The sequence below is a fragment of the Podarcis pityusensis genome (assembly GCF_964106645.2).
Source record: "Podarcis pityusensis genome assembly, chromosome: 6".
In the NCBI taxonomy this organism is placed as follows: Eukaryota; Metazoa; Chordata; class Lepidosauria; order Squamata; family Lacertidae; genus Podarcis; species Podarcis pityusensis.
This window is the reverse complement of record NC_138030.1, coordinates 72,202,159-72,227,799: the sequence shown is the minus strand read 5'-3', so window position 1 is coordinate 72,227,799 and position 25,641 is coordinate 72,202,159. Positions and strand designations below refer to the sequence as shown.

The 25,641-nt window shown below is 40.9% G+C and overlaps 1 protein-coding gene and 1 long non-coding RNA gene across 5 annotated transcripts; both read right to left on the bottom strand.

The window, feature by feature from the left end:
• Positions 1–239: 239 nt before the first annotated feature.
• Positions 240–25,641, bottom strand: ZNF326 (zinc finger protein 326). Of its 4 annotated transcripts, none has more exons than XM_081008712.1 (12): positions 25,311–25,641; positions 22,414–22,534; positions 20,177–20,582; positions 17,749–17,944; positions 15,181–15,215; positions 12,684–12,768; positions 10,468–10,582; positions 8,463–8,610; positions 7,650–7,749; positions 6,743–6,873; positions 3,215–3,310; positions 240–927 (listed from the first exon to the last, which is right to left on the bottom strand). In XM_081008712.1, exons 1-12 carry the CDS (start codon positions 25,324–25,326, stop codon positions 757–759), a joined length of 1,620 nt encoding a protein of 539 aa, XP_080864838.1. In that variant the 5' UTR covers positions 25,327–25,641; the 3' UTR covers positions 240–756. The 4 variants fall into 4 exon arrangements, with proteins under 4 accessions (XP_080864838.1, XP_080864835.1, XP_080864837.1 ...); XM_081008709.1 differs by having other exon boundaries at positions 10,486–10,582; positions 25,311–25,504; XM_081008711.1 differs by lacking the exons at positions 12,684–12,768; positions 15,181–15,215 and having other exon boundaries at positions 10,486–10,582; positions 25,311–25,497.
• LOC308478793 lies at positions 9,035–10,461 on the bottom strand. Its single transcript, XR_013987282.1, has 2 exons — positions 9,512–10,461; positions 9,035–9,462 (listed from the first exon to the last, which is right to left on the bottom strand). It is a non-coding gene; the product is annotated as an uncharacterized lncRNA (long non-coding RNA).

Genomic DNA, 25,641 nt, shown 5'->3' with positions numbered 1-25,641 from the left:
TGCTCCCTCCCTATAAAAAGTTAAGACTGGCTCCCTCTTTGTTGTTCTTCTGCCAGCAGGTGAAGACCACCTTGTTTCAACAGGCTTTTGTGAACTGACTGCTTTTAATAAGTGGGCTGGTGCTTTGCTGCCTTTGTTGTGCTTGTCTGTACGTTTTTAATATATAGTTTTAATTCTACTAATGTTTAACTGTTTTCAATTCTTGTTCCCCCACCCCAATTCTTAAAACAACAAAACACTAAGATTTCTAAAATGTTTTATTGCTACAAACATACATCTTTATCACAAAAGACTACAAGATATATTGTAACATGTATTTTACAATGAGTGATGCAGTCCAAAAGACGGCCACACTCACAACATAATTCTTAGAGTTTATGCAGTCTAAAACAAAGTAGCTGTAGCATTCACTTGAAATACCTTTGTGCTGAAATGATTAAACGGCCTAGTTCCTTTATTTCCGATTCTCAACACCAAGAGAGGAAAACCAACATTAAGAACACATACACCATACAATGTTTAATCGAATCTAACAGCCGCCGGCTTACTATTAAAGCTAAACTAAAAACATCTTTGCCTTCATTTTAAGCAAAGGTAAAAACAAAGTAACAAACACATTTTCAATTTAAATGGAATGCATGCATAGCGTAGGGATGGTAAAAAGCCTTATTTCTAACTACTATAAATTTTACACTTAGCCACAGAAACAATAAAAATAAAGCGGCATTTTCCTCTACTTGTGCACATTTCACGCATTTAAGCATCCTCTGTCTGGTCAAGAGTGAAGTCGGTTTGTTCTGCAGTCTCGGCTTCCTCTTCTTCCTCGGCTTCTGCTTCCTCTTCCTCCTCCTCCACAGGTTCGTCTGCCTTGTCTTCTTCCGCTTGCTGCTCAGGAGTTTGATCAGTAACTTCAAATGGATTTTCACCCTAGCAAGAACATTGATAAATATCAGCAACACTGGGCAAAGCATGTTGGGTGAAGAACGCAGCGGAAGATGCAAGGAAACAGCGGGATAAAACTGGATACACAATTCCCATGGCATGCTTAGAAGGCATCTTTAAATAATGAGTGTTACGAAACTGCTGCAAATATAATTAAGTAAAACGATAGTCTGCATTTAAAATGTACATGCAGGAACAAGCAGGATTAATTCCGTATTACGTTTTTGGCTCACATATTCTGCAAAGTTCAATAAAATCACAATCGGGGAGGGGGAGGGAACCAGACAAGTAACACACTAACACCAAAATCTTATGATCTCTGGGAAGGCATCTCAGAGAACAAAGGAAGCATTAGATCTCTCTCTGAGGATAGAGACCTCTGTTTGATCTCATCATGGTGATCCAATGTTGGATGCTTCCTTCCAATGCCACATAAATTTATTCAGCTGTTGACCAACTCTGATGTCAGTCAGGGTGAAAAGCAGGCACGCTATTGATAAGACTGGATGTGTGCCAGGGACAAGCATGGATCTTAAGGATCCACAGCCTTCCCAGTACCTGACATACCTACAAACCAGGGAGAAAACCTAATGTAGTTTCCCTACTATTCCCTACTATTAGGAACAGTGGAAGGGAAATAATTTGAGGCTGGGGGAATCAGAGGTCAGACAGAGGAATTGCTGCCACGAGCTTACTTCAGCTCTGCTGGTGAAAGCCAGGCAGGGATATGAGTAAGGTGGATAATCTGCCTTCAGTTGCCATTCCCCCTTCCCTGTCCACCTCTACAACGCCATTTCTAGCTGCCCAGTGATTAAATGGAATACATATAGGGAATCCCCACCCACAGATGTGCATGTCATTTCCAACCTACAAGTTTTACTGTTTACCTATTTATTTCAAACAGCTTCTTTTCCTAAAAGAGATCTTTTAATGTCGCAATAGATGCAAGCGTTTTAAGTATTACTAGTCTCCTGTTGTACTACTCAGTAACTTCTAAGCCAAGTGACCTGTACATTTTAAAATTTTATGTTCCATTATGGCCGTTTTCCTTCCATGTATTTCATTTCCTGCTTATGCAAGCTGCTTTGTGACGGCCGTGGCCTGAAAGATGCCTACAAATAACAACAAGAGGCCAAAAACTAGACAAAGAAAGACTGCCTTTTGGTTTTCCTCCAACAACCAATCAACAGGGCTTTACAGTAGGAACTGATTAGTTTTTCTTCCAACAGGGGAGGTTTGCCTGCCCCTCCCTGGCCCTCTGGACAATGGACTTGGAAGCCAAACTGCTCCTACCAATTAATCTACAGTCGCAAACTCAAACCACATTAGGCTGCTGAGGTTTTCATGGCTTGATAGCTGCACGTTCTGTTTTCGTCCATTTAGACCAAATTATGTCTTAAGGTAATGTAAGGCAGTTAATACTGAGTACTACTCAAGCTGAAATTCATGTTTCTACTTAAGAGCTGCAACTTTTAATTGATCAGAAATATTTCAATTCACTAAAAACACCCTCTTATCAAACAGATTTTTAAGAAGTAGTAACACGCGGGTGGCGCTGTGGGTAAAACCTCAGTGCCTAGGGCTTGCCGATCGCATGGTCAGCGGTTCGAATCTCCGCGGTGGGGTGAGCTCCCGTCTTTCGGTCCCAGCTCCTGCCCACCTAGCAGTTCGAAAGCACCCCTAAGTGCAAGTAGATAAATAGGTACCGCTTTATAGCGGGAAGGTAAACGGCGTTTCCGTGTGCTGCGCTGGTGCTGGCTCGCCAGAGCAGCTTTGTCACGCTGGCCACGTGACCCGGAAGTGTCTCCGGACAGCCCTGGCCCCCGGCCTCTTAAGTGAGATGGGCGCACAACCCTAGAGTCGGACACAACCGTACGGGCAGGGGTACCTTTACCTTTACCTAACAAGTAAAAAACTGCAAATGACAAGCACTATGTTAATCCTTTCTACCTCACAAAGGAGTGCTTTTTCTAAGGTATAGTGTGCATTATTACACAAATAAAGTTTCTTGCACTGGAAATATTTTAGTACACAAATATTTGCCATTTTAATTGATCAATAGACAAGCCATTCTGATCAATAATTATTATTTTTTTTAAATTCTGATTGCAGCTGTTTTACCTACCAATGTGAAGTGCGGGTACCCAACTAAAAATATAGGATTACTTCACTTATAAATGATCAAATCGAGAAAATCATGCAGGAGCCAATCTTAAGCATTCTTTATCAGCAGTGTCTGCTGCTAAAAAGTTAGGTCATACTGCAAGCTTACCTTGACATAGCGCTCATATCGTGCCTTCACAATTGGGTTATTCAATATGCTGGTAGCAGTTAGTACACTCTCTCTTTTAATTTGCTCTTTGTAAGTCTGTAAACAAGATTATACTGTAAAAACAAGCACTGGAAACCTATTCCACAGAGACAACCAATTCCCATTATAAGAAATGCAATATTAGCCAGACATATGAACTGGTTATTGAAGAGAAAAGTAAAAGTAAAATATTCAGAAAAAAGTTGAATTACTGTTAAGAGTGCTACGTACCAACTAAACAACTGGCTTTAGTACAATCATAAAAGGATATAGTTTAGGACTATCTAGCACATTATAGAAGCAGACGCTCTGTGGTTTTACATTTATTATGGATCATTAAAGGAGAATCTGCAATGATCTTCAAGCCCTACTGATTTTGATCAACTGCAGAACAGGATTTTGATTTAAGTATGAATCCGTTTTGTCTGCATTAATTTTTATGATATACAAGGACATACCGTATTTTTTGCCCTATAGGACGCACTTTTTCCCCTTCAAAAATGAAGGGGAAATGTGTGTGCGTCCTATGGGGCGAATGCAGGCTTTCGTTGAAGCCTGGAGAGCGAGAGGCGTCGGTGCGCACCGACCCCTCTCACTCTCCAGGCTTCAGGAAGCTATCCGCAAGCCTCGCGTGCCCGGCGGGAGGTCCCGCCGGGCGCACAAGGCTTGCGGGCAGCAGCCTGCAGCCCGAAGCACGGGGCGCGCTGTGTAGCACACCCCGCACATCGGACAGATGTCGGGAGGTCCCGGGAGGGCGCGCGAGGCTTGGGGCCCGCCCCCTGCTTCGGGCAGATGTCCGCAAGCCTTGCGCACCCGGCGGTGCATCCCGCCGGGCGCGCAAGGCTTGGGGCGGCAGCCTGCAGCAGGGGGCGAGCTGCGGGGCCCGCTCCCTGCTTCGGGCAGATGTCCGCAAGCCTCGCGTGCCTGGCGGTGCGTCCCGCCGGGCGCGCAAGGCTTGGGGCGGCAGCCTGTTCTGGGGGCTGGGGAAGCTCAGGCTTCCCCTGCGCCAGCCCCCGCGCCTGGGGGGGGAATAATTTTTTTTCCTTTATTCCCCCCCCCAAAAAAAAAACTAGGTGCGTCCTATGGGGCGGTGCGTCCTATGGGGCGAAAAATACAGTACTATTTGAGGCCTATTGTCAACACTTGGAAATAAAGTTGGCTTCATAAAGCGTTGTAGCAGTTCCCGTGTTTTTTAAAAACGCTAGCAACACCCTTAATCTCATCAAAATAATGTATGGCTTGCCAAGTGACCACATCCAAACACTTGTTCAATCACTAAATTTAAATGGTATACAAAATAGGACATGAATTACTTCATTGGTTATCTATTAATAGCACTGATTTCTCGGGGGGGGGGGGATGGTGACAACATAAAATTCTATCCATCTTCCAGTCAACCACAGGAGACCAAATGATAAGAGCAAGCTATAAATGGAAAACTAACAAGGTAGCAGAAGAGGAGGCAACAGTATTAGAAACTGGGATAAAAAACCAAGGAGCCAAATGACTTCTGGAACCTAGGTTGTCGGCATCAAAACAGAATGCCGTTGGAGGGGGGGCGCAATACTTTTTATTATTTTGAAAAGCATGAACTAATAGGCAATTCACATAAGTGTCACATTGTTAATATCAGATTTTTAGCAGAAATTGTTAATATATATTTAATTTGGTGTTGACAATAAAAATATTGGTACCATACTTCAGTTTTCAAAACACTCTACTCTTTATCGTTAAACTCCTTAACGTATTGTCTATCCTTAACATATACTTTGAGGCTTCAAAGCACATACATTTCAGTAATCACTGAGTGTCAGCCTGGTGTAAAAAATAGCACCCAGACTTCTGGAGGTGCTCGCAAATGGAGAATCTTTAGGTGCAAAATGCGCCAGGCACCCTGCTAATTTCGAATGGTGGGAGGCAAGATCATTTTTGTCCAATAACCTTCCCCAGCCCCCATGACGCTTTCCACTCTGTTCTGGAGTAACCTCCAACTCTCTAGAATGGATTTGTTGAGAATACTGGGACAATTTGAGGGGGCAGAGGGAGAAAGAGGGAGAGAGAGGGGGAGAGAGAGAGAGAGAGGAAGGAAGAAAGGAAGGGAAAAGGTGGAAGAAACCCATCCCCATTATTGGATGCTTCTCAAATGCATTTCTGTGACTGCAAGGGCACCAACTGGATTAAGGCTATTATTATTTTTTAAACTTGTTTTTATAATGGGAAATAACCTGTATTTTTAAATTTTGGTTTTCAATGGACTTTCAATAATGTGGGAAAATTCTTATTTTCCTAAAAATATCAAGACAATTCCTTATTACCCCCCCAAAGAGGAAAATTATCAGTGCTTATTTTCCTGTCAGTGTTTCAACATAATATTGGGGTGCAAGAGTAACCTCTCCTCCTACTGTTCATAGAAGCCATGAAGGCTTTATGATCCTATGTGTGCATGGTTGCTTCAGGTTACCTGCAGTACTGCTGAAAAAGTTTCACAGGAGTTTAGCACTAGTCTACTTGGAAACTAAACCTATACACGGGGAAAGCCAAGCCAAGTGCAAAACTATGATTGAACTTCGTCCATCTTAAGAGCAACTAGAGAGGTGTCATTATTAACTGAAATGCTAACCATTTGTGGCAGGATGGAGTTCTCTTTATTGCTTTTGGAATGGCCTGTCGTACTTCATTTGTGTACGTCCAACTGTCTGCACAAATGAGCCCTGAGCTTATGTTTTGCTTTCTACTCATTTTCAAATGATTCTAAGTGCAGAGAACCATAGAATTAGGGGGAAACGATCTAATCAAAGATGAAATTAAAGGAGGAGAATTGGCGCTAAAGGTGATCATAGCTTTATTCTGTATCCATCTACAGCTTAGTCCTAGCAAGAAAGCCACTGGGTCACTGATTAGATTGCGGGTGTGGCCAAGCAGAATCATCAAATTCCAAGTGAACTCTTCAGTTGGCCAGGAAAGCCAATCCCATAGTTTGTGATTGTGTGGCACCCACAGCTCTGGGCTAGTATGTAAACTTAACCACTACTCAACCAGATCTTTCCCAACTGTGTTTAGATTTAATATAAGAACCAAATGTATGCATCTCATTAGGTACTCTCCCTTTCTTCTGCTAATTTACACGGGAGCTGGTATGTCTTAAACAGGATTGTTAAATTCTGTACTACTGTGTGGTGTAATCATGAACTGTTGCTGATACTAACGACTGAATGACATGGCAAAGCAAACAAGGGGGGGAGCATGGGCTCAATGAAGCAACGGACCAAGACACACACTAGACCAGGCACCCCCAACCTGCGGCCCTCCAGATGTTTTGGTCTACAACTCCCATTGTCCCTACCTAACAGGACCAGTGGTCAGGGATGATGGGAATTGTAGTCCAAAACATCTGGAGGGCCGAAGGTTGGGGATGCCAGCACTAGACCATCTTTATCGCTTTAGTGGTCAATCAATAAGGTAAAAGGAAACTCTACAGTCAAATTTTACCGTTTTTCCCTTTGCATGCTCAGGAGATTTTAAGTGCTGCTGAACAGAACTGTGTAGAGCAGGGACATAAACACTGCATGCAGAGCAGAGAACAGTCTCTACTTTCATCATGTGGTCATCAGCCGTGACACCTGGCAAAGAAACAAATATGTTAAGGGTAACAGATTATGCTAAGAGAAAGACATGTAGTAAGGGTTAAGGGATCTGTGTGTGTGTTTGCAAAACCATGAGACGAACCAGAATTTCTTCCAAATTTATGCCAATTAATGGTACTATCACATTTAAATGTGATAAGTTATTCTACAGAGGAGATTTACAAGTAGGCATCAAATATGGGAGTTTTGCAAATGCCTGGTGCAGTGACACAAAATTCTTCAACATTTACCACATTTCTCCTCCCAAAACCCAAAATTGATTGTTTTAAGTAACAATCACTTAGGTTTACAGAACCATTTGCCCTTGCTAGTTAAATGGGAAGTCCCACCGAGTCCAATATCGTTTTCAAAATGCATTTATTAAGTAAGATTCATAGGGCCTCTTGATGACAAACTCTTTAAGCGGTGTATGTAATTATCCATAAAATGCAGCAAAAATCTGCAAAACTATTAAAACACAAATATACATGAAATATAAATCAATTATCAATAAATCAGAAATAAGATCAGTAGAATAAATAATTAATGCAAATACAGCTAACTTGTACACTGTGGTTGCCTTGCTGGAATAAGAGTTTTCGGCAGGTGTCTTAAAAACAGGCCCTATCCCAGAGACCGGCACCCCCAACTTCTGAGTTGGTGACCAAATTTAGGAAATATGATTTGGCCTTGTTAACGTACAGTTCTAGACTGTGCCTACATAACAAATTTGCTATGCTGACACACAGCAGACGCTTTCATAGGCTACTTGCCTTCCATAACATCTTTTTCAGTCATCTGGGCAGCTTCCATTTGGCTAGTAGTCTGCTGCTTACGCATAGCGGTCTTCTTGAATTTATTCACCATACATTCCTTGGTTTGGGGGGGGGGAGGGAGAGAGTGTACATCACTTTCAGGAAATCAAACTTTATCTTCACTTGTTTTAAATTCACCTCCCACATACTGAAGCTACCAGACTCACTGGCCAGGATCCAAAGTATTATGAAATTAGTTTGATGAGCCCAAAGGGGGTTGGTGCTTTAGAGAGAAAGAGAGAGATCTTCTGAAAACAGTATAGGCTTTCACCACTACCCCATAAAGACAGCAGTGTTGCAAACTGCTTTTGTAACTGAGCAGATTCAAAAGCATTTTGCAATCCGGCAAAGGGGTTCACTAGTGAAAGAAGAGATCTTGAGAATTCCCCTGAGCTAGCACTCATGCCTAAGCAAGCTCTTTCGAAACTGGTCACTGTGCTATTCTTGGTCAGTGCCATCCCTGCCATGCAGCAAGATGAAGCATTTATCCTGAGTGTATAAATGAAGGCAGAAATTGGTATCTGAAAGGTGAAAGGTTATTTTAAAGTACTGGTCCTAGCAGGGGGGTGGGCTTTGTCACGCAACACACTCCATGTATAAAAACAAGTAACATAAGTGTTAGGAACTCTTTAACGTTATTTATGTTTAGAAAAATGTATCACTTTACTTATGGTGTTAGAAATACTGTTTCAATTTTCCCAATTTAAGGTTATTGCCACTGCGATTCGTGCATTTCACAAGCCAATCTATAGCTCCATTTAGACAACTTACGTGTAGAAACTCCATCACAACCTTATCGAATTTGGTTTGCTTCTGAATATGATCTAACGTTTCCTGGTGAACAGGACTTTCCAGATGAGCTTCAATGTCTTTTTCTTCAAATGTTCGAAACTTGCAGAATGAGCAGGTGAATGCCATTCTGGCAGAAGATAGAGACATGTTGCACAGAGAGATATAGAATTTGTTAAAATCCTGCCACTGCAACACTCAATTCATTTCATTGACAAATGTTATATACGGTTAAAAACACAGAGATGGTTCCATCACAATAATCTAAGGCAGTTTGGAGTTTCTTTTGGACCCTGTAAGCATGTGATTCATACAAGGTGGCAACTGAAACAGAAATAAGTGAGAGTACTGTATTTTTCGCTCCATAAGAGACACTTTTTTCCTCCTAAAAAGTAAGGGGAAATGTTTGTACGTCTTATGGAGCGAATGGCACTGTGCAGAAAAGGAGAGCTGCGCAGCGCCCCTTCAGCGAAGCGGGAGGAGAAACAGAGCCTCTTCCATTTCTCCTCCCACTTCGCTGGAGAGGCGCTGCGCAGAGGAGAGATTTTTTTCCCCTTGTTCTCCTCCTCTAAAAACTAGGTGTGTCTTATAGAGTGAAAAATACAGTTATCTTCTGAATAAGCATGCCTTGGGTTGAACGGCAAGACCAGTATTTCATCTTGTGGCACCTTAAAGATTGGAACAAATGTGTTGTGGCACAGGCTTTCATGGACCAGAGAGAAATTCAAATGAATCCTCATTCTGATGAGACTCTAGCCCACAAAAGATTCTGCCACAAGGCATTGGTCTTTAATGTGCAACAAGGCTCTTTGTTGCAGACGCATGGTTACCCAGGCAGAGGTGGCAGAAAAGTAAAAGGCATACCTAGTTACACATTTTAATCACAGTACTACAATATAATAGAAATCTGCAGTATTACTCTAACAGGAGTGACTCAACAGTCCTAAAGTTACTGTACTCTAGAGAAAGAAATATGTTATCGCTCCTGTTTAAGCAGGTGATATTAGTCAAAACAGCAGCTACTTTTATACTTTCTGCTTGTTAACAGAACACACAGAGTCCAGCATTTCAAAGTTTATATAGAATCAAAGACCCCGGATGAATCCAACATAGTGCAAATGGACATCCCAGTTCCGCAACAGCCTTCTCCTCCCTCCTCAGCCCTCCATGCGCTCCCAAAATCTGCTCCACACGTTTGGGGACATGTGGAGGGAGAAAAGGGACAGGAAGTCCCATTGTGCAAGTGGGTGGACATCATTTGATGTCGCTGCCAGACAGTGCTTAGCAAGTTTTACTTGTCAAACATTTAACCACAGCAATAAATCACAACAATTACTATTTTTATATAGCATTTCAAATGTTCCAAGTGCCACAACACATTTATTTCAGGCACTATACCTCCATATTGAACATGGAAACTTGCAATGAGCTTATGACCACGGCAAAATTTGAACCAAGAACCTTTGGGCTTGCAGCTCACTTTTAGCCATGATACCAGCCCTGTATTGTTAAGTTTTTAATGTTTTATTATGTGGAAGCTGCCCAGAGTGGCTGCAGCAATGCAGTCAGATGGGCGGGGGTACAGATATAACAACAATAACAACAACAAACGGGTAACAAAACCAAATAAACCCATTACAACTTGTGAACCTTCCCACTGAAACTAAGCAAACACTCTTCACAAGAGGATTAAATGATTATTCGCTAGGAGATCCCTCAACATGGTGTGCAGGCATTCTGTCCTTACAATAAATAATTCTTTGGGTATTCCTGATAGTTCAGGAATAACGGCTTATCATGAAATACATCGCGTCTGCCCTTCCAGATACATGGAAATATAGCATACTGTCTATGTGGCATTGGGGGGCTCAGGCATAAGACACCATGGAGCAGGCAGAGCAAAGACAGCATAAGGAAGATGCCATTCCCACTTTGCACGCCTGTGAATTTTGGCTGGGGACAAATTCATGACATTTCCACCACAAACCTGTAACCATCACCATACTTTTCACTGTTCTTCTCCCTTCTACGCCTTTGCTTCTCTCTTCTTGCCTCAATTCGACGTTTTTCTTCCTCTTCATTTTTCACCTCCGGCTTGACACCTAAAAACAATTAAAGAGCTAAATAAATAATTGCGTTCTAGACTCCAACAAGAGGGAAATGTGAAGTCCAACTTACCCTACACCACTCCATCTCAACCACTACACTTAGGGCGTCATTAAGGAGGAATAAAGTCAAGCCACCTATGCCAACGGCATCTACCTGGGCTTAGTTAATTTAAAGCTAAAGGGAATATCCAAGCATTTCAGTGTAGGTTTGAGAATTAGCAAAAGATAAAGCCAACCTAACCTCATTGTGCCTAGATACTAAAGGCACTACTATGTAAGGGACCAGCAGAGAACAGTAAACAGTTGTAGAGCCTACAATCAAGGAGATATCAAACTTAATGCTGCATAAAATTTATGCTGTTTTAAGCTACATGCTTCCTGGTTTTATTGTGAAGACAGCTTATTGAATAGCGAAAACTTATCTGAAAAGGAAAAGCATGCAATCTTCAAAATCCCAATAAAATGGAACACTTTAACCCTAAACTACAACACAACATCGAGTACAGGTTTCCTAATCGTTCCCCCCAAATGATTGACAATCTGGTGGGTTTTAACACAAATATCAAAATGTATGAACAGTCCTCATTCTTCCAAACTTGAGATTGCATATTCAGAAAAGCAACTTCAAAATTTCGTTTCAAAGATGTTATGGATTCCATGCATTTCCGGGTGGCAGGTTTTCAATTCACAGGCAAAATGGGGTTTTTGGTGTCAATCTGGACATGATTTTCAAGCAGCCAAACAGCTGTTCTCTCCTTTGCATGTCTCTTTGAAAGAAACATCTGCCTTATTAAAAACAGGTACCAATGATGTCAATTTCTGACTGCTATTCACACCCAATGTAGGAATAATAATCAGAACAGCCTACAATTACTTTTGGAGGTGATAAGCAAACAATGAAGTACTATTCTCCCAGTACATAGAGCAAGCACTCCACTCACATTTTTACACATACACACAGAGAAATCCATTCCACCAAAGAATCCCTAGGCCTCTCCAAAGCGCTCCATAGGGATGAACTTGCAATGTGGCACCTTACCTCAAAGGAAACGCAAGTGAGTCCTTGTTTAACTGCTGTATAAGCCATCTGACATTGGGTTCTGTAGAGAGAAAGTCTGCATCTTGTCTCTCAAGATCAGCAGACACCTTCTAAATCTCTAGATTTACTGAAGTCCAGAGGAATGGAGGCTCAAGTCCAGAAACCAACTCAAGACTCCTACTTTCCAGCATGATGCTTTATTTGAAGATTTAAGCGGAACAACTTGTGAATTTGCTAAGGTGCCATCAATATGAATCCAGATACAACACTACACTAGAATCTCAAAACAGGCTTCAGTGGTAACCTGAAGATGGTTCGATTTTGGAGTAAAAAAAAAAAAAGAAGATTCCGCTTCACCTTGTAATCATAGCAGCACAAACAGTATTTCAGTGAACAGTATTTCAATGGAAAGCCTATTACACAGTATGAGATACACCCCAAGGTTTTGAGACAAGAAACTCCACACAATTTGTAGCAAGTTCCCAGCATTCCTCATTTATCACACAGACCGTATACAATAGCAAAGCACATCAGGGGGGAAAGAAGTTTAGGACAGAATTTCAGCCTCAATGTAGAATTTTCTTGCTTGTGGGTTTGAAGATATGGTTTAGCAACTGAAACATCTTTCTCCTAGAAATAGATAGTTTACCTGTTTTAATAAGCAGCATGTATAAACACAACCAATTTATGGTGAAGAACAGCTGGCAGTTGGTCTACTTTAAAATCAATACCATGAAATATTAACTACAAAGATAAGGATGATCAATACTACAGTTCTAATTTTAAGTGATGGCATTAATGCTACATGAAACAGAAAGTCAAATAAGCATTGAGTATACATAATCTGGGTGTAGAAAAGAAAACGTTATCACAAGCAAGTAATGCTACGTTTGTCACAGTCAAGAGCCATGGAACTAAACGTTCTCCGTTTTGAAGATGAAACACACAACTGCAGGAAATAACACATCATTAAGTACAGTTTTTCTTGAAAATGTCACCAGAAGAAACTGTAGAGGCACTGTACCTTGAGTTACCTGATAAAATAAGCAGGCTTACCTTCAAATTCCTGACAGATGCCATCACAGGCATCTTGTGTAAAGTCTTCATCTGTAATTGCGCCACCTGCTTCAGCTTCATTGCCCTAATGAAAGGTCAAAACGCACAAGTTTCCAGCGTAAACAGATGAGCGGACAAAACGTGGCACATTAATTCCAGAACGGGAAGAAAACATTCATTTCAATTCAATTCAATTAGTTGAAGTGATCAGCTTGAATTAAGAGGAATGAATTAAAAAAGTAAATTCTGGTTGTGTATTTCTGTATGTTAAGTTGCTACGAGACCATTTTTAGTGAGTAAATTTGGTTGCATTGAACACTGCCTGTGAGCGAGTGGAGCAGGACTTCACATTCTTCTCTTCTCCTTGCCCTCTAAAGAAGATTTTTTCTGAGTGATGGGGGCGGGGCAAAGGGTGGAGGAGAGGAAGGTTAACTTCCACTATATGATAAAATATTGGATTCCACTGACACCGATTTTAAATTCCACTTATTTGGCATTAACAATCCATCAGTCAAACCTTTTGAAGAGTTGTGCTATTACATAGCATAATGCATTTAAAGCTGTAATTGTCATTAGAATTGCACCCTTAGAGCTAAAGATACTTCCATTCATAAAATGGGCAGCTATCAGAAAGACAAGTAAAATTGAAATTTGCCCCGTCAGATCATGACTATTGGGCAGGATGCAAATGTCCTCGTCGCTGACATGCTTGACTGATCAAAATTATTTTATCAGATTTGGAACATCTACTTTGCACATGGTGTGATAAAATATTCTGATCAACCAGGCATGTCAGCTACAAGAGCATTTGTATCTTGCTCAACATTCAGGATCTGACGGGACAAAAGCTTCTATTTTTCTGGCTTTTCTAATAGCTGCCCAACTCAGAAATGGAAGTCTCCTTATCCTTTAATCTTACCAACATGTATTTCCACTTTCCTACTATTAAGTTTCCATTATTCAACCTTTGCTCTTTCAACTTTAATAATGAGTTGCCCCATCAATCTCAGGAGGATGTACGCTCCTATGAGACCATTCCCATATGCAGCAAATTTCCTGGGGTTCCCCACATGGTGTCCATCATCTGAACTCAGAATGGAAGCGGGAACTTTCCTGTGGTGGCACATGTGACAAAGAGCACCAGAACTGTTACACTGAGCTTTTAGCGGATGTCATTTAACATTTGTATTCTACCAAGCTATGAGAGAATCTCTGGTTTTTGTGTTGTGCCATGTTCATGCAAGTCATTTTTTATGTTTTCGCTGTGTTCATTCTATTACTGATACTGCATTTAAACTGCAAGCCACCTAAAAGCCATGGATTTCATTTGACAAGGCACAACTGTAAGAGAAACAAATAAAACTACAAATTGCTGTGAAATAGTTCAGAGTTCCTTACACAGAGTGCTTTAAGTACTAGGTTCAAACCAGCTAGAAACGTAATTCAGTGTTCCAACGTGCCATGACAGTCAGGTACCTAGGATTTTTCTAGACCTTATCTAGATAAATAAAACTGTCAGCAATCCTGTGTAAACAGGCTATAGATTCAAAGCAACCATGAACAGAAGCTGAAAATGAAACAATTGGTTAAAAAAGAAAATCTTTCCTCCTAGTTATTGTGACCACTGGATTGAAGATCCGCTATTTGGCTATATAACCAGTATTTTGAAACCTGCAAGTTTATTGAGACTCCACATATATAAATTTACACTAAGCTACCACAAGCACTGAAGTATCTCAAGTTTAGTACTGAATGTCTTTTAATATAAGCTACAAGTTCAACTGAATAGTATGCTGAAGCTAAAACATCCGAGTCTAGGAATCCCACATGCATTGCATTGAGTTCCACGATGGAAAGGAAGGATATAAATGTATTAAATGTGTTTTTCAGAAATGCAGGTTTCATGACCAAAATCTGAAAGTAGGTGAAGAGTCACAAGTACATGGCTTTTATCTTGCCTTTCGATTATGTCTTATTAAGACTAAAACCACAATGGCACATATAAAAGAACCACCAGTTGCCTACCCTTAAAATTCAGTGGGCAGGATTCACCTAACCAGTCCCATTACTGGAAGCCGAGTGCAACGTCTTCCACTTCTGCAATGGGGCTCTCCCTTCCTTTTCCCCAATCGGGTTGTGGAGGGTCAGGAGAACCCCCAGAATGGAGCAACTGGACTAATGTGACACTGAATTCTAATCTGTTTAGATTGCTCTCTGGATTGCACCACAGAGATCCTCACTCTTGTATTAATAGCAGGTTCTTATTCTGGTCCAGCACTATCAGGGGGTGGGGGAGAGAGAGGGAGAGGGAGAGGGAGAGGGAGAGGGAGGGAGAGAGAGAGAGAGAGAGAGAGAGAGAGACTGAAAAATCTCATTGGGACAGGCATCACTGTGCCCCGTGGCCTTCTAGATCATATATGGTGTTTGTGTTAACTATCAAGACACACTCTAACGTTTGTTGCAAAGCACAATATTTTGCAAAGCTAGAGATCGTTACCTCTGTAGTAGCTTTCTTGCTTGGTGTCCATGGCTCTATTAGCATGAAAGGAGGAAGAAATTTAAAGAGAATCAAGCTGCAGTGTAATATTTTGTCTCACCTAGCATTTTGTTTAAATCCTTGGGAAACTGGGAAAATAGGAAGCTTGGTTATAGAAACTGAAATAATACATTAAAGAAAATAGCATGCAGTTGCAGGTTATATAAAAAACCACAAAGAAATTACATATAATTTGAATTAATCAAGCTCTTGTACTGGTACTGAAATTATATCAAAACTGAGAGAATGCAGCAGAACTAGCACATGTAGGATTACATCATCATACTGTGTAATTGGTTTTCCATTCATTAGTTACACACCTTTTAAATTCAATTCACCGTTGTTTATATCACACTTAAAATCAGTCATCATATTGTGCGCATGAAAGAATCAGTTGTGTTTTCTACATTTACTCTCAGACTCCAAAGGTAGAATAGCATACCTGAGGCATTTCAACAGACCACCAACCCCAGTGAGAGGAATTAACAAGAAACGGTAAACAAAAATTTAGACCATCTCATTGATTACACTGTGGAAACAAGACCATATGCAACAGTAGAAGACTTTTTTAAAAAGTTACTTATTCATATAAAGAACAAGTTTTAAATCTCAGGTCTTAAGCCTAAATCTCAAGTTGGCTTAAATGAGATGACAACTGAAACAAGGTTTTGAAGATATTTCCAGCAAACAGAGACCACTGTCAATTTCTTGCTGGTTAAAAAAAAAAAATAGCTTAAGGGTACCAGTAGGACATATTTTTACATTCAAGAAACAGGATAATCTACCTCAAAATAAAGACAAAATAGAAACAGGTGGATGGATGAAGGCAGAGACCCTTATGAGAAATCTCTCAATCTAGTCCGGTATGCTTCTACTGTAAGAGGAAATATAATTTCCAGTTTTCATTATATATATTTAATATCTTTAGTACCTATGGCACAGGCCACCCGTGAACAACACAAGCTATAGCTGATGCGATGTTAGTGAGCAATACCCAAATGCACAATATTAGATGAATTCAGCAAGTGACTGCATTTACTCGAATCTAATGCTCACCATTTTTGGCCAAATTACGTTGCGAAAATTAAGGTGTGCATTAGATTCGATGGCACATTTACATTCGCAAATATTTATTTTGGTTTCAAGGTTCTGAAAGTAAATTTGGTAGTACTTATGCCCCCATCCCAACCAGCATTCCCTCTGACAACCCATTACTCCAGCGTTCCCCAACCTGGTGCCCTCCTGATATTACTGGACTTCAAATCCCATGAGCCCCAGGCAGCATGGCCAGTGGCCAAAGCTGGTGACAGGTGTAGTTCAATACATCTTGAGGGCATCAGGTTGGGAAAATCTGCTTTACTTTCTCACACGCAGCCATTCAGGAAGAGCAAACCTGCCCATCAACACTGATGGCAAGTGGCCCAGTCTCCATCACCTAGGGCAGGGGTCTGCAACCCGCGGCTCTGGAGCCGCATGTGGCTCTTTTACACCTTTGCCGCGGCTCCGGGGCGGATACTAGCGAGGGGAGGATTGTGCGCCCCGACACTCCCCACTGTGGCGGGCGCTGTACTGGCTGTGACGTCGCATGGGGGCGGTGCATGCGTTAGTCACGCACCGTCCCGACGTCACCTTCCCGCCTGCTGTCAGATCGGACATTAAGGTAAGAAACAATATATGCAGTGTTATATTTGTTTTAAATGTCGCAATGGTTTTGCGGCTCCCAGTTTTTTTTCCCTTCGGAAACGGGTCCAAGTGGCTCTTTTTGTCTTAAAGGTTGCAGACCCCTGACCTAGGGATTCACGTAGATACCATGCAATATGTTACGTTCTATCAACCTCTCAGGTTTCTGCCACAGAACTTATCCACGTATACTCCATTCATCGCAATTATGAGTATTTCACTAATAGAGATATTGCAAAGTGGCATGTGTGCCATTTGGAGTCCTCTCAAAATTCAAGTCAATTCAAATAGCAACCACACACTGCGCCCAAAAAGTATGAGGGGGAAATTTAAGGTGAAATACACATACAAAGCAAGCCATACAAACAGGCTTAGTGAAGTTAGTGCAGAAAAAAAATGTTAACTTTCTGTTGTTTCAAATAGCAAGTCAACAATCTTTGCAGAAGGGAACCAAAAAAAAAAATCTGATCTGAATATAGCATTTCCATAAGCATTCAAACATTAAGGTCTGAAATTCATCTAAGCAGCAATTGTTCTCTTGGTAATAATCCTACAGCATCTAGCAAGCAGTCTTCACAATAAAAGAAGCCAGAAGAGGTTCCAAAATATAGGCGTACATGTATTAAAGGACTAATTTTCCAAGATAACATTTCACACAGGAGAATAGTATATAGGCACAAATCTGATAAAGTGACTTCATTTTAAGTAGCAGATTAAATTTTCTAATCTGTGCTAGTTTCAAAAGGGGCCTTGAGGCTGAAAAATGAAGAATGGCAAATCATCATAAATGTCTCCTCCCAGAAAAAGTTAAATAGTGCTATTATTTGTATCTTTCATTCAATTACTTACTAGGTTTGTTTTGGTTCATCTTCACATTAGGTTTTGTCAGTTTGGGTTTCTTGATAAATGTCCCACCTGGTTTATTATACGGCTGCTGTATCATTTTTCTCTTTATTCCTCGTGCAGCTACTGCTGCATTACTGGGTTTGTTATGATAGTCTACCACAATTCCAGGTCTATGCATGCCTCCAAAGTCTCCCATGTACTGTAAACAGGTGAAGAGCAAGTATTAGAAAATGATATGGCTGGTGGCAAGAAACATAATTCCTACAAATACATATTTACAAATATTTTAACTCCGGGAAAAGAACGCAATGCTAGCAAGTTAACATACATCAGAACTGCAAGCTTATTCATTTTTCAGTTAATTGACCACAAAGTGTTTATATCAAATGAATTTCTGCTTATGAGAAGTCATAAATCCAGATCTTGAGTTATATTCTAATTTCAGTTATATTCCCTCTCTTCAGATTCTCCAGATGATACATTTAACAAAAGACAAAGCCAAAAACGTATTTCTATCCTATATCAAGAAGAGGGGGTTTGCGGCAGTGAGTGCAGAAAAACAAGACTGCCTTGTATCATGAAATGTTTTGAAACAAGGATCAAACTGTCATCTACTGGTGTGAAAAGACTATTTCCTTTCTTCCTGTCTCAGACATCTACATAAGGATGCTTAAATTGGCTTGTTCCACACATTTTAAGGCACTGAAAATAGAAGCAAACTGAAGAGAAGGAACCAACCAAAAGGCAGGCAAGCTTTCCTACAGATACATTTAATTAAATCAAGAAAGCTCATCTGACCAGATAAGTGAAATCATATAAGCAGAAATTTAAGTTTCCCTAACTTGACTAACAAATAGCATTAGCACACCAGAATATGTTAGAGAACATTAAAATAATAATACGCTAACAAAGTCCATGCACACGTTCTAAATTTCACTTTGTCTACAAATTGGTCCCTAGCAAAAAAACAATCTAGCAATATCTCCACGCTGAATGTACATAAATCAAAGGACACTTTCTAGGCGATTTACATTTGCACAAGAAATATTTCCAGATCCATTAAAGGTGCAATGCATTTTAAGTACAGTAAGTAGCTTATTCCTCAAAGTATTTCAAGTTCAAGAAAGGCACACTTAAGTTTTAAAAAGTGAACTGTCAATACTCCCTGCGACTTTTAACTCACTCAGTAACATAAACCTACTTAAAAAAAAGATAGTCTTGACAACAAGGGCTACACAAATATGCAAAGTACTTTATTACCAAACTACAAGAAAGCTCCTAGCTCCTTTTATGTCTCTCTGCATTAAATCTTATTATGCCAATTGTACCCTTCAGAATGCCACATGGGTAAAAACGTTTTTGAAAGAACAGTTTAGGGATGCAGACCACCTTTTCTTTTTTTAAAGATCTTTATCTCTACATTTAGGCTATAAATAAACTACCCTATGTTTTTTTTAAAGCTAGTTTCTTGAAACATATTATGCTTATGACATTTATGATAGCATATATGAGATCAAGATAAGCTTCTATAACTTAACTATTTGTACTAAAATGAAATATAAGATTATAAAGTAAGTTAATGGGACATCATCATCTTATAAACCTGAAGTATTCCATCAGGAGTCTAGCAGCTGTTAAAAAGTTTTTCCTGCTGATATTTGAGGGTTTTTTTACTCTGTTCACAATGTTTCAACTGCAATTTTGAAGCTGCACTGGAACATCACATTCAGCATGCAAGAACATGTTGTGTGCAATTTTATATATAAATCACGCAAGTGTTAGACAAAACTGTTCAGTGCACCGTTAGTTTTCATTCTGAAACAATTAGTTAAGTTGATGGCGCCCCTTTAACTATGATTTCAAATCACCTAATTTCTTATTACACATCTTTATTATACCCATTACTCCACGTAAGTCTAGTGACCTTACATTAAGTTAAGAATGAGTATGTAGAACTGATTGCCTGCCTATCAGGACAAAATCAGCTGTATGGCATTCAACCCCTAAAATTCAACAGTATACATACATTGCACCTTTAAGCTACTCAGAACGGAGAAAGGTTCTAATTAACCTTTACAATGATTCAAGACTTCTCCCACTAGCCAAGATGCTAGTGTTAACAAGGAAAAATGCAATTCCTTTTAACCCCTTTTAGACCAAACCCATTGCCTTAATCTTCACCTTTCAAACAAAAGGAGAGATTTGATAAAAGCCTTAGCAACTAATCTCTTAGTGCTTTACTTGCAAATGAAGAAACACTGGGTGCTAAGTTCTAGGTAAATACCAAACGGGATTGGGAGGTCATCAACCCTAACAGTTTGGCCAAAAGTGCACTGTGTTTGGACAGCGCCCGTTTGTTTTAAATGCTATGGTCTTGAAAGGGTTTAAAAGAGTGACTAGTGAAAAGAATCTGAAAAGATTCTGTACTTACTCCTCGGCCACGGCCTCTGCCTGTTGATGGTCCTCCAAAAGCATCATAGTTTCTGCTTCCAAATCCACTGTCAGGGTAAGCAGGCGTTCCTCTCCCCCGAGAGCCTACAGGTGCAGGCTTCATATGGGGTGAAGAAAAACTGCTGTAGGAAGAGTAACTCTCTCTTCCTCTGTCCTCCATAAACCCAGGCCTCAACTTTGAGCGTGAGTAAGGTGCTTCCCAGCTAGACCCGCCCTGGTTTCTACCTCCGAAAGAGTCAAGGCTATTCCGGTAGTTGCTGTCAAATCGACCACCATAACTACCTCCGAAGCGGCTTTGTTCGGGTTCATTATAACCATAGCCAGATCTGTACAGATCTCGCCCACCCAGAGAAGACCCGGAGTCATAAGACTCATAAGGTCCAAACCTGGAAAAGTTGCAGTGAGGAAAAAAAAAGTAAGCTTACTAAAGTTAAAACATTTCAAAAGACAAGTCATCAGTTGACATTTATCAACTCAAATCAATGTATATTTTACTTTGGTAGGGTTTGCCTTGATTAGGGCTGGGCAATTTCAAGATCTGACCAGACAGAAAGCTATCTGAGCCATTTTTCCATAAAAGTAATATTAAAAGTTCAGAATACCTGAACTTCACTAAATTTAGTCTATCAGCAGTATTTAAACCTCATTATTTGTGCCCAGACCTAGTCTTACAGATGCAGGCACCTGCACAGACTTAAAGGTTAATAAAATTATTTTATCTTTGAAGTCATACCTAACAACAGTTAACAGCATTTAAAAGGCTTTCCTGTCAATCGGGAAAGTTGTGATAGTATCAATAATGAGAGGCAATTACAACTTGATACTTTTTTCTTTTAATCCCTGCAAAGTTCACAGTGCAATTACTTAATTTTCTTATTTCTGCAACATACAGTCCAACTGCCAGAATACATTTGGCATATTCTAGAGACTAAAGAAGGTACTTTAGTATAGAACTGAAAAGGCAAGTATAAGTTTTCAGTATCAATGTATCCTTGATAGAAGGAAAGGCTATGCATTACATGTAAACATCAAAAACAATATAGAACAGTATTTTACTTATTTACTGAGGTACAGGAATAGGCAGAGTGCAGGGGGACATAGTTGTCAGGTACAACTGCACTATAAAGGGGAGTCTCTCCCAGCATAAAAATATAATTAATTCAGTAGAAACAGAAAAAGCCTTTATTTTGAAAATTGGACACTGGTGACTATGTATACTATCCTCGTTTACAACAGCATAACCCATTTTCATTTTTAAAACTTCAGTCACACAAACTTGCATATTTAAAATACCATCTATAGAAGTGTCTATTACAACAGTGATTTTAAATTAATTCTGATCAGTGAACTCCAATCATATGCAGATTACTAAACGGTAGGTACATCTTAATCATTATTCTTGAGACAGTTAACTATGCATAAGTATTGGATATCAACCAATTCTTCAACAAAACTGTGCAGTTTCCTGATTTTCAATGTTACAAAAGATCTTGTGGATTCAGGGTTGCCAACCTGCAGTCTTGCATTCTCATACAATAATTAAAATATAAAAATGGGAATACAACAAAGTTTAATGTTTCATCCAGTTATTTTGTTTAAAATGCACAGATCTTAAAAGAAAACCAATTTTGCATAAAAAGGATGGCCTTAAGTTAGTAAACATGAACTGCAGGCACCGTGCAAATCCAAAAGCTTATCAGAATCCCATTACAGCGCTAAGAACAAAATGGTAAGATCACTGCACAAAAAATTTGTAGAATAAGCCAAACACACATTTTAGTGTAATTAGTACCTGCCAATAAAATAATCTGGACATGACAATTTGTCTACAAGGGAACATTTTAACAAAATGTATTAGCGCTAAATAAGTGAAATTTAAATGTTCCTTGAAAATTGAAGGCTAAAATCAAATCAAATAATGTAATCAAAATTGTCTACTTCAACTATACGTTCTATGCTGCTACTTCAACGGTGATGTCAGAGACTCTAGATCAAATGCATGCAGTCATCTTAAAATCTGTTACAGCACTGTACATCATTAAAAGAATCCAACCCCAATATTTTTTTAAAAAATCTACCACACAGTACCTTCCTGTGCTTTTTTGCACACAGAATCAACATGGCATGTTCAAGGAACACTTAAATTCAATAAGGATATATTGTCAAACATATTTATGCTTTCGTTTAATACGTAAGGCAAGTGATTCAGTATTTTACCTGGCACCACCACCGCCTCCTCCACCACCTCCATGACTTTCCATTCCATATGACTGGTTCATATAAGAGTCCATGGCTCTTGGGCCACCATAGGCACCATGCCCATAGTCACGGTCCATTTCTAAGAAAGGAAGGAAGTTGATTTTATTAAAATGAGACTTGTGACCTCTCCTAGTGGATCAGCAATAACAGTGTAAGCCACCTTGGAAAAAAGGTTGGAAATAAACCTAACAATAATTAAATAAAGTGCAACTAATATACTCTTTAAACCACGGGAAGGCAAACTAAGGCCCGAGGGACGGATCAGGCCCAATCGCCTTCTAAATCTGGCCAGCAGACGGTCCGGCAATCAGCGTGTTTTTACATGAGTAGAATGTGTCCTTTTATTTAAAATGCATCTATTTTTCAAAATAGTCCGGCCCCCCACAAGGTCTGAGGGAGAGTGGACCACCCCCCTGCTGAAAACATTTGCTGACCCCTGCTTTAAAACATGGGTTCCTGGCTTGTTTCAAAGCTGCTAGCCATAGTTAACTATATAGGCAACTCCCAATTTAAGCAGGGGTTATGTTCTGTGCCTCTGCACGTGTAATAGAAATCATATATATTGCGAGCAGCATGGAGAGTCCACCAATTTTAATATGTCTTCTCAAAGTGTAAGATAGCTGGATCTCACCCAACGCATGAGGCCCCTTGTGGGCTGTCTTCCACCAGAACATGTAAAGGGGAGGGGGAGCCTGAAGAAGTTTTTAAGAGCTGGCACACGCCCCACATTGTCTTTTGGCAGAAGCAAAAGACGAAATTTTAAAAACCTGCCCTACAGGAAGGGGAAAACCAAGTCAAGGCCTAGTTCAGTCACTTTCCTATTCTTCAGGGTTCCACCAGCAGTCATCCACTTCTAAATGAAAAACATGTGTTCTTTACGGAGACACCAGCTCTTGTAGATGCCATTTTCTCCTACACAATAGTATTCTTGGCTTTGTAGAATTACTTGACTGCAATCAATCAACCTCTCTGATACCAGCATTTGACAGATCAAGGGCTGGCAACCCAAACATAGCAGAACAAAATACAAACATAAGACTACAGATTTATTATTGTGCTTCTCTGCTTTGGACTGCCACCTACTGCACTTAGGTATACGAACCCAGTAAAAGTACACTGGGTCCCAGATGTAACCTCTGAGAAGCAGAAGGCATGTGAATTGCTTTTGTGAATTGTCTACTTGCATTTTTCCTGTCCCGCTCTTGCAGAAAATATAAGAATAGCAGTAATGCAACTTATGGCAAAAGATCTGGTAGGCTTTCCAATCATTGTTAAGAATAAGTTGTCAACGTAAAAGCAACAACTATTAAAAGCTCTTCATTCCAAGGAAGAAGTATTACAGCTATAACAGAGTTTCAATGGAAATATCCTTCATTTTTTAAATTCAAACTTATGAACTACCCAGATAATTTAGTGTTTTGGATGCGGCCTAAAAAGATACTCCCACCAAATGCTGTCCCAAAGGTTTCCCCAACTCTTGGATCAGATTTGGGGATGGGGGCAACGGCTGCAGAATGAAGGGGGAATAATAGAAAATGCTTCCCAGTGCCCCTTCATGGACTGGATCAGAGAGCTTCTATGAAGGGTTACAATTGGGGGGAAACCCATTGGCTAAAATGTTTTGATTCGAAAGACAGTTAATTGATCTTTCAACCTACCTTTTGACAATACCTGATGGGTGCTTACTTTTATATGTTTTATTACAAATATTGTGTGTTTTAAATTCTATTTTCCGTCACTGATTATTTGGGGCAGGGGGGGTTATTGAGCTGTTCTTGTTTGTATTTTGATTATGTATCTTGGGTTTTTATATTGCGATTTTATCCTATGAACAGCCCTGAGACCTGTGTGTATAGGGTGGTATAGAAGTTTAATAAATAATAATAATACATTGAGCAGTGGCGTGGGGGGGGGGGTAGCCAGGTTTTATTTTCCCCAGGCACAGCCTCTAAAGGGGCACCAGTGAGGCTTGCAACCTGTGTGCACAAATGCCCACGGTGTGGGTGGGTGCCAAACTGGGTCTTTGACCCGGGTGAAATAAAGCCGAGTCTCGCCCCTGGGTTGGGGGATGGGTGGGGTGAACCTAGGAAAAAGCTTTCTCCACGTGCGGCTGTGGCTGTTGTAGGAGCCCCACCCTACCTACCCGCGCGCCCTCGCAAGGGCCAGGCTAGGAGATAATGATGGATATCGTACTGGGGTGGGTGTGTTTGTGTGTGTAAGCGTATTCACGATTTTCATTTATAACAAACAAACATCTCGACGACGACGAAATGCAAACAATTCAACAATTCTCGCCTATCAAACCTCGAGTTCCGCCCCCCCTTCAGCGGTTCCAGGAATCCCCCCCCTCCCATCTCCTTTTTTTCCCTCCTGCGTATCCCAATTAACTCCATTTATTCTTTTCCTCAACTATATCAGATGTTTTAGGAAATGCAAGCTTCCCCCCCCCCGATAACCCTGCGAACGTCTTCATTTGTCTGAAAACATTCAATAGATGAAATTTATTAATTTAAAAGGGGGGGCGGGAAGAGCAAAAAAAATAAAAAGCAGGCGAAATTAACTGGTGGAGCCTTACTATTTATTTATCAAATTATTACTAATTTACTATTACTATTTATTAATTTAAAAGGGGGGTGGGAAGAGCAAAAAAAATAAAAAGCAGGCGAAGTTGGCTCCCCTCGCACAGACCCGGGCGAGGCTCTGGGGCTCTTTTCCCCTCCCCTCCCCCACCAACATGGCGCGCCCAGCCAGGCCCGTTTCCCGCCTCCGCCGCAGACCCCGCCGCCATCTTGAGTCCGCAGCGCCCAGCCCGGCGGAGGCGGCAGCCTCGTCGCGGCCTCTCCGGAGCGCCTCACCTTCCCCGTAATCCATGGCGGCGACAGCCCTCGGCGGTGCGACCGGGCTGCTGGGAACGTCGGCGGCCTCCTGGTCGCGTCTCCTTCCTCGCCGCTTCGCCTGCCGCTTCCTTCGCACCGCAGGCGCCCAAGTGACGCCGGGGCTGAGAGGAGCGCGGCTGAGAGACCGCCCCCGGAGTGCTCCGATTGGCTGCGCGGCGTGGCCGGCTATAGAGAAGGAGCGTGAAGGGGTAGAAGGCCCGCGTAGGAAGGGGCTCGGGCGGCGAGTGCCGGTGGCGGAAGTTGCGGCGAGATCCTTCTCCCGCTCGAGGGTGGGGGAAGCGTAGTCAAA